This window comes from Lutjanus erythropterus, chromosome 9, assembly GCF_056507025.1.
Source record: "Lutjanus erythropterus isolate fLutEry1 chromosome 9, fLutEry1.hap2, whole genome shotgun sequence".
In the NCBI taxonomy this organism is placed as follows: domain Eukaryota; kingdom Metazoa; phylum Chordata; class Actinopteri; order Lutjaniformes; family Lutjanidae; genus Lutjanus; species Lutjanus erythropterus.
In genome coordinates, this window is record NC_139325.1 from 23,626,110 (window position 1) to 23,635,822 (window position 9,713).

Genomic DNA, 9,713 nt, shown 5'->3' on the forward strand with positions numbered 1-9,713 from the left:
ACGAAGAAGAAGCAACATGTATTTCCGCTTCCGGGTCTTGGATTAGAAACGTTGTGTGAACGGCGCGACCAAACAGAAAGTTTCACAGAAAACTTAGCAGTTTGAGTGTTTTACGTTTTTTAAGGTTAATCGTTTCTATTCGACTTTTACAACGTAAGCGGCTTGACGAAGGATAAACGCAGAATCGACAGGTTTGTACGTTTAATGAATCAGATATTCGCTGATGTTGATAGCTGGCAGGTAGCAGTGTGCTAACGTTAACTAGCGGGCAGCCAGGGAGTTTGGCGGACGTAATATATTTTAGCTTATATGTTGCTCTTGATTAGCGTAGGTGACAGCCATTCTAACGTCATATTTATCAGTTAAGAAGAAACAACAGCAATTTCTGGACTGACTGCGTGAATTGGTCTGTATAGCTAAATTATTTGGCGTTTGTATTTCTGCGCCTTTAGTGAGTTTGTTTGGCACTGTATCATTAACTGGGTAGGTAGGTAAATTGCTAGCGTTTTATTAATGCCAAACTGAGAAATTCTTATGTTAGAGCAGTAAGTCATCTGACATGAGACGCGGACTGTAAGTATACAGTAAATCTACATGTGAACACCAAAAGAGCAAAATAAATGGAACAACAAACCCCGATATGTAACGAAATGATTACACAGTACTAAGAAATCATTGGCATATTCTATAAATATCATAGTTTAACATCTATAGAACATTGGGGATTAGGAAAATATATACAAGAACAAACTATACTAAAATATAAAAACATATAAGGACACATTATACCAAATATAAAAAATCGTGTAATATACAAGAACACCATCTCAAAAATGCAAAGAATAGGATAACATTTTAAACATATGAGCTGAAGTTCATTGAGATATGTATGTGATAAACAGTTTGGTCAGTGTAAATGGATAATGATGATAATGCTACTGCTACTACATGTTGTAAGTTTTCTAATGTTCTGTAGGATTGGAGGATGTCTCTTCCTAAACGGGAGGTGGAGGAGTTGAGGCCATGGGTGGAGCGTACTGTCAAGAAGGTGCTGGGTTTCTCAGAGCCCACTGTGGTTACTGCTGCTCTGCACTGTGTTGGAAAGGGACTGGACAAAAGGAAGACCATAGGTAACTGTACTGACCATTTGACACCTACTGTGTTCCATGAAGATTTAGTCAAGAGGTAGTTAAGATAAATTGCATTTTGCCCTAGAAGTCCAGGCTCTCAGTAGTTAATTAAATAGCCTTTAAATGGGATGAGGAATGAAATTGTGATGACAGTGATGTTAGTTAGTTTTTAATTTTAATGACACATTATTAATATCGGCCAGGAGAAAAAATGTCAAACTTAACTACTTTATTTTGAACTAGCCTCCTTACTTTGAATTTAAACAATTATTTGCCAAGGCACACAGGAAATACATTAACTATACTTACAAAAAAGATTCCACACTGGCTATTAATGAAGTGTCGATTGCCAACACATGTATCACTATTGGTTTCTTACCAAAGCCTAGACCAAACAAAATCAGTTAAACCTTGGTATTGACAGAGATTGTATTTTTGTAGTGTGCATGTAAAGGCTCTCTGTGGTGAGGTCAAGAGATTGTCATTTAAAAAGGATTTGGCATTCATTTCCACCTCAGACCAGCTGCGTCCCTTCCTTGATGACTCTGCTGGAGGTTTTGTGGAGCGTCTTTTTGAAGCTTTGGAGGAAAGCCGTAGTGCCCGTGGCAACAAAGGAGCGGGAGAAAAGAACCGCAAGAGAGATCTTAAGGTAATACCTTACCCTTGCAGTGTTGTCACTGCAAAGTTAAATAATTAGTCCTAAAGCAAACCCACTTATTGACCCTAGATTACAGTGACCACATTTACATGTATTATTACAACAAGTAAGAGAAAAAAGGAAATCAGCATGTTAAGTGTGATTAATTTAAAAACCTGGTTTGCTCATGGATATCAGTAGAAAGTCATATTAGATAATTATATATTTAATCATACATTTGGGTGGATGGTGATATGTTGGTGTTTCTGTTTGGCTGGTTGGTTTCAGGATGTCTTTGGTGATGAGGCAGAATCTGGTGCAGTGCGAGAAACTACAGAGCCAGGAGATGGGACGACTGCTAAGCGGAAGCGAGTCCCTCGCTTCGAAGAGGTGGAGGAACCTGAGGTCATACCTGGACCTCCATCTGAGAGCCCTGGCATGCTCACCAAAATGCAGGTATGAGATTTTTTTCTCAGTAGGAAGAAAGTTTGCACCTAAAAATAAGTTATTCTGAGTTTTTATGATAAACTCTCATTTGCATTCACTAACATTTTTTCTGTTTTATTAGATCAAACAGATGATGGAGGCAGCCACAAAACAGATAGAAGAGAGAAAGAAACAACTGAGCTTTGCCTCTTCAGTCCCTGCTGCACCAGTAAGATTGAACATACTGAAAAACATGTATCACTTCTTTCATTCAATGCAGTCAATATAACAGTGTTCCTCTTTCTCCCTGACTTTAGCGGTTGCCTCTTCCCACACCACAGTCACAAATGGAAAGCCCTCCAGTCTCACGGCTTCTTGGCACTTCTGCTGCTGCAGGTGGTGCATCATCTATCGGCCCCTCCCAGGCTGCCAGCTTCATGAATGATGCTATCGAGAAGGCCCGCAAGGCTGCTGAGTTGCAGGCCCGCATCCAGTCCCAGTTAGCCATGAAGCCTGGTATCCTCGGAGCCTTGGGGAACACCGGGCCTCACAACTTAGTGGCACTAGCCAATCTACACGCTATGGGAATTGCTCCACCGTAAGAAATGTCTTTAAATTCTAAAGAGGACAAAAACATGGGGTGATGTCTATTTGTTGATGGGCCCATGTCAAAATAAACTGCTTTCTTTGGTTCTCCCGTTTTATAGGAAAGTAGAAGTAAAGGAGGTGAACAAGCCAACACCTCTTATTCTGGATGATAAGGGAAGAACTGTAGATGCCAGTGGCAAAGAGGTTGAACTCACACACCGCATGCCCACACTGAAAGGTATGTGTAAGGTGGTTGGGTACTTGTACACACATACTGGAATTTAATTTCTTGTTTTGGCATTCTCAAAGAAAAAAGGTAATGCCTGCACACTTAACACATGCTACAAAAGTTTACTGATGACAGCGTTTTGATCCCACCTGAGTCTTTATCAAGTCACAATGTTTGTCAATGGAATACACACTGATATGTGTACATCATGCACCTCAATAAGCTGACAAACTGCTCAGGATGATTAATATTCCAAAATCATTAACAACTCAATAAAGTACATGAAATACACAGAGAAAAACAGTAATACAAAAGCCATACTTCAAAATATCACATGTATATGAAACATATCAAATTTATCATCCCATGCATTAAAATCTACATGATCTATATTTAAATTGTTTTGTGGCATGGCGCAAGTGTGCAGGTCTTTACCTTTTTTCCTCTGAGCTGTGTCAGAGCCTTGCATATAAGTACTGTCCCTCTAGTTGGTTTGACATTCTTTTTATGAGGACTTAGCCTTACTGAGTAGTGTTTTAGCAAGCCACAAAGATATGTTGTTACAAAACATAAATTAGTCACATTAATATAAAAGTAGCCTACAAAAAAGTAAGTTATTAACTTTATATAAAATGCTCCACATTTGTTTTGGTATTCTGCAATAAATTATCTTCCATCTGTGTAGCAAACATCCGAGCTGTTAAGAGGGAGCAGTTCCGTCAGCAGCTGAAGGAGAAACCAGGGGAGGACCTGGAGTCCACTTCCTACTTTGATCAGCGCGTGTTTATTACACCAGCTCAGCGTCCTCGCAGGTCTTTCAAGTTCCACGATCAGGGACGCTTTGAGAAGATTGCACAGAGAATCAGAACTAAGGTTGTATTTAACTCTTAGGCTTTCACATGTCAGCAGTTGTTTCAGCCCTGTTACTTGGAATAGACATAAAATTAAAACATGGCTCAAAGCAACTCTTCTTAACTTATCTTTTGTTTGTCCTGCATTGATCTTGACCTCAATCAGGCCCAGTTGGAAAGGTTGCAGTCTGAGATTGCTCAGGCAGCAAAGAAGACAGGAATCCAGGCATCCACCAAGTTGGCACTAATTGCCCCTAAGAAAGAGACTGGAGAAGGGGAGGTGCCCATCATCGAGTGGTGGGACTCTTTCATCCTGCCCTCCAACATAGAAATGTAAGGAACTACAGCTAACCCAGGAACTTAAACACTCAGTGTGATGTTTGGTTAAATCTCCTTTGTCTCATTCTGTAGAATATCTTACATAATTTTAATGCCAGTAATAAAATGTAGTTTGTATAATCAATTTACTGGAATTAACAGACATAATTTTCCTTCTTGTCTTATGAAGAACACCTGACACAGGCTTTGATGATTTGGAGTTATTCGGTGTGACAAATCTGGTAGAACATCCTGCCCAAATTAGCCCTCCAGGTAAGTGTCAAAAAGTCTGCGTAGTGTTAAAGCTGCACCCAGAGTATGTATGTTAAACACTAGAAGTACAGGTTTGCAGTGAAATCTACACAAACCTGGTGAGTTTAGTTAATGAGTGAGTTAATTGTATTAACATTTTTAATTGGGACTATAGAAAACTGAAAAAAACAAATGTGAAAATATGCAGTGTTTCATGAAGCATTTTTACATTTTACATTTACCCTGTTACTCACCCTATAAACTGTTTTAATGGTATTTATTTCTTTACCACCATAGTAATTTGCTGGAATGGTTACAAATTGTCTTTCTTTTTCCTCAGTTGACACAGATAAGCCAGTAACACTGGGTGTATACCTGACAAAGAAAGAACAGAAGAAATTGAGGAGACAGACACGAAGGGAGGGACAAAAAGAAGTTCAAGAGAAAGTTCGTCTGGGACTGATGCCTCCACCAGAACCCAAAGGTACCCAAACACACATCACTATTATTACCAGCTAACTACTACAAAAAAGGTCAAACAGGATGTGACTGATGTTTGCTTTCATTTTCCTCAGTACGCATCTCTAACCTGATGAGGGTGCTGGGCACGGAGGCTGTTCAGGACCCCACAAAGGTTGAGGCCCACGTCAGAGCGCAGATGGCCAAGAGACAGAAGTTAGTAACGCAATTAACCTCTAAAATGCCTGTCCCTCACTCTCAACTTATTTCTTATACTAGTCCATGAAAAACAAAAGCTTTGTTTTATAGTTTGTCTAATTGTATCCCTCCCTCTCTACAGGGCTCATGAGGAGGCCAATGCAGCCCGTAAGCTCACAGCAGAACAGAGGAAAGAGAAGAAGGTCAAGAAGTTAAAAGAAGACCTCACTGATGGTGTTCACATTTCTGTGTACAGGTGTGTATTTGTGGGGAGCACATGCTGTAGTTCAAGTAACACATAGTATAAAGTGTGTGTGTGTCACAACATATAAGTGTGTCTAATTTAAGCCCCTTACTTTCCCTGTACAGGATCCGTAACCTGCAAAATCCTGCTAAGAAGTTTAAAGTGGAGGCCAATGCCAACCAGCTGTACCTGACAGGCACAGTAGTTCTTCACAGAGATGTCAACCTTGTTGTGGTGGAGGGAGGTAAGAAACAATAGACACAAGTGATACATCAAAACTCTGTCAATTCTCTTTGTTAATTTGTCTGTTTAATTTACCAGGACTGGCACTTTTAGTGACGTGATTTGTATTAAACGTATACTATGAAGCTGTGAGGGGTAAATGTCTGTGATCTAGAGATTAAACACCAGTCATTAACTGGTATTCGTTTTATGAAATAGTATGATTTTGATTATCAGATTTATACGCAATTTTGTACTGTTGAATTACAAGATGCATCTTTTTTAAATTCATGGACATAAAGAGACAGTTCACCCCAAAATCAAAAATAAAATGTTTCCCCCGTCCTGTAGGGCTGTTTATCCCTCTATATTACTTGCTGTGAGTTGCAGAGTTTTGGAGATATTGACCATAGAGAGTCTGTTCTCTCAAATACAGTGGGGCTAAATGGCACTTGGCTCATGTTGTTCAAAGCTCCAAAACACATTTCAAATATTCTGAACCAGCTTCTTCAGACCTTGTTATGAGCAACTGCATGTAGATTCAACTGCAGAAAGAAAGTAGTTCCTTCATGAAACTGTTCATAACAAGGTCTGTGAATTATTTTAAGCAATCATTTTTTGAAAAAGACACTGGTTTTGAATTTTTCAAATGTATGTGTTTAGTACTTTGATCACCACTGGACTTGTGCCATTTAGTCCTATTATACTTGAGAGAAGACAGAAATCTGCCTTAAATAAACAGGCCCCATAACTGTTTGTAACTTTATACTATACTTAATCCCCCCCAGATGTTAGACAATGTTGTCTGCTGCTTTGTTTATTCTCTCACAATACAATATTCAACACAATGTATTAAATAATAAATCTGATATGTGCAGCATTTTTTGGTTGTAAAAAATATTTTTCCACTTAACTTAAAGTTCTTCTGGTCTCCTTTATTAAAATAAAAGTAGCCTGCTGTGACCTAAGCATGTGCAAGAAATTGGCATGAATTGTCTGCAAGGAATGTTTGAATTATATATGTACAGTTGTAAAAGAAAAACAATGCAGCAGTCAGTAGCTGTCATTTTATGAAATAAAATAATTAGATAATGAAATCAGTCACTCTGAGACCACAAGATTTGATATGTTGATTATATCCTTAAAGTTTAAGTGCACACTATACTTAAATTATTTTCACTGCTTTACCTTGCCATCAGACAGCCTTTTTCAATGGGAAACCCCTGTTACATGAGTCAAATATTACTTTCTCCTAAGCTGTCAGACTGCTTTGGCAAAGGGAGTAATTTTACCTTGCAGAACACAGGAGCTGCTAATCTGCAGCTGCCTTGACCAGTTTGTTGTGTTATTGTGTGACATTGGCAAATCCAAACTAACCTTTGAAAACACTTGAGTCATACTTGAAATTAAATTTCTCCCTCCTTATTTAGGCCCTAAATCCCAGAAAAAGTTCAAGAGGCTGATGTTGCACAGAATCAAATGGGAGGAACACAACAGTAAAAGAGACGGTAAGAGTGGCTTGACTCTTGAATCTTGTGCTAGTTGTTAGACCTTTGTGCTTGCTTCAGGGATTCTAAACTCTTTACCGTTGATTCTCATTTAGATCCAGATGGCGATGATGATACAAAGAGGAACAATAAGTGCTGGCTGATTTGGGAGGTGAGTGTTCACACATCCTGCTCACTGTTGCAGGTTCATGTTGTTAACTTAGACATCTTAAAATTATATTATATTCTGGTTGTGATCTAATTCAAGTCTAATGATTCCTCTTGCTTTCCCAGGGCACAGCTAAAGAGCGTAGTTTTGGGGAGATGAAGTTCAAGCAGTGCCCCACAGAGAGCATGGCCAGAGAACACTTTAAGAAACACGGCACAGAACACTATTGGGATCTAGCTCTCAGCATGAGTGTGTTGGACACCACAGATGACTGAAACCTGCCAGGAGAGCATGTCGGGTCAGCCATGTCACCTTCTACAAGCCCCCAAGACCCACAGCCAGTTGGCCCTCATCACTGGCTGACTGGCTGCCTTCAACTGGGGACAGACCGGCTTCATCAAGAGACTTGAACATAGAAAAGGAGGAACAATAAACCTGTGTGGATGTTTTTGCGAGAATGTGTGTCAGATCAGAATGTGTGTTTGTGTAGAACATTGTGTCTATATGCCTGCAGCAGTGTTTCATCTCTGTGGTGGTAGGCTATTCTGTCAGATATTGTGTTATCTGTTATTGAATACAATGTGACAGATTGCACTGTGTGATATAAATCACTCACCCAAGGCTTTATGTGATGACAACAAATGGTGAGATTACACCAATCAGCCACAACTTTAAAACCACCCGTGTAGGTCCCCTTCATGCTTCCAACAGCTCTAACATGTCTTCACAAGACCCCTGAAGGTGTTTTGTGATATCTAGCACCAAGATGTTAACAGCAGATTCTTTAAGTCTTGTGACTTGCGAGGTGGTGCCTTCATGGATCGGAGAGAGCCTTCCAAACATTGCAGTGGGCAGGAATCAGTATGGGCACTCTGACTGATCCTGGGCTACATGGCAAGTTGTGATGCCCAGCATTATTTTGTCAACAGTTTGTGCTACTGTAGCTCTTCTGCTGGATGGGACCAGACAAACTGGCCTTCACTCCCAACATGCACCAGTGAGCCCAGGCGGCCATGACCTTGTCGCCGATTCACTGGTGGACCACCTTTGGTAGAGGCTAATACTTCATCCACTGAAAGTTGAAAGTCAGTAGTTCCAATCTAAATTGCATCCCATTTTATCTCCTCAGGAAAACATGGACATCTGTAGCAAATTGATATTTGTATGGCAAGTCTCTGAACCTCACAAGCATCTACAGCAACTGACTAGCTTACTTCAAAAGATACAGGAGGAGGCTTGCACCATATGCTTGCAGACTTCTGTCAAGCACAAATCAACTAAATGGTCATGGGAATGGCAACTACAAAAGTTGTTACAGCACATTGCACAACAAAAAACAATACATATAGTAATAATTGCCATCTTGCTGTGATGTCAGGTGTGCTCACATCTGTGAACTTGCGCTTGATGGATCTTTGAATTTGACAGTTTTGAGTATGATTGCTGTAGCATAACCTGACCAGGAACACCCTATAAGGCCTGCTGTTTTGGAGATGCTCTGACATAGTTGTCTTGCCATCACAATCCTTAAGCTTGCCCATTATCCCACCCCTTGACAGGTGCGATTTTAACAAGATGATCAATGTAATTCACTTTACCTGTCAGTGGTTTTAATGTTGTGGCTTATCTATGTATGTTGTGACTTAACTTTTGTGAAAACATCCCCATGTATACTGATAAAACCCTCTGTTTGAGTCGAGCAGTTAATAAAAACTACCCCATCAGAGAATGACTGCACTACTACTGTGCTAAAGTAAACCTGGAAGGAATCCTGGGTAATGTTACAACATTGTTATATGACATATTGCTATAACAAGTACATTTCAAGTTCCAAAATTCATATTTTCTTTATTTTTGAGAAATGAGAAAATCCTTGTCTCACCTGTAGCTATACTTCTCTGTAACATTGCAGTCACAGCCTTAAATAAACAAGAAAATTTAACCAACCTGTCTGTTTTGTCACCTGAATCAACTCCACTGGTTGTTCTAACACAAGGTTCTGCAGCCTTTACAATCAAGAGTTATTTTTGCCTATAAGGTTTTGCTGACCTGTAATCTTTATTTGTATTTTTTTACTATTCTTTATATAACTTGAATCTTTAAGTTTTAGAAACTCAAAAAATGCATTTCAAAATTTGGTCACAGTTAACTATGAACCTGGTTTGCTATTATTTGGATGCCTGAATCAAATGTTTTAATTGAAAATATAAAATTTTTAACCAACATTCCCTTTCACTCAAATTAATTAACAGATTTTTTTTTTTAATACAATTTCTCAAAAGAGTTTGAGTTGGGCTCAAAACTCAGATCTATTTTCAGTGCATTGCCTTGAAATTTTGAGTCATCTCAATTTTTTTCATAGACCTACAACAATGATGAATGAAAATCAAAATGTTAAACAAAACAAAACATAAAACCGTATATTCATTTCCATTTTTTTTTTTTTTTTTTTTTTTTTGCCAAAGTCACAGGGAGTCACAGCAGGGCTGAAGAGCCGCAGGCT

The 9,713-nt window shown here is 39.2% G+C and overlaps 1 protein-coding gene across 1 annotated transcript; it reads left to right on the plus strand.

Annotated features, from left to right (window-relative positions):
- The first annotated feature begins 40 nt into the window (after window positions 1-40).
- Window positions 41-9,156, plus strand: prpf3 (PRP3 pre-mRNA processing factor 3 homolog (yeast)). Its single transcript, XM_084726717.1, has 17 exons — window positions 41-191; window positions 977-1,130; window positions 1,649-1,779; window positions 2,056-2,223; window positions 2,336-2,422; window positions 2,511-2,791; window positions 2,901-3,019; window positions 3,696-3,883; window positions 4,028-4,194; window positions 4,370-4,452; window positions 4,772-4,915; window positions 5,007-5,106; window positions 5,231-5,344; window positions 5,458-5,576; window positions 6,985-7,062; window positions 7,158-7,213; window positions 7,336-9,156. The coding sequence occupies exons 2-17, from the start codon at window positions 986-988 to the stop codon at window positions 7,483-7,485; spliced, it is 2,130 nt and encodes a 709-aa protein (XP_084582843.1). The 5' UTR covers window positions 41-191; window positions 977-985; the 3' UTR covers window positions 7,486-9,156.
- The last annotated feature ends 557 nt before the right edge of the window (window positions 9,157-9,713 follow it).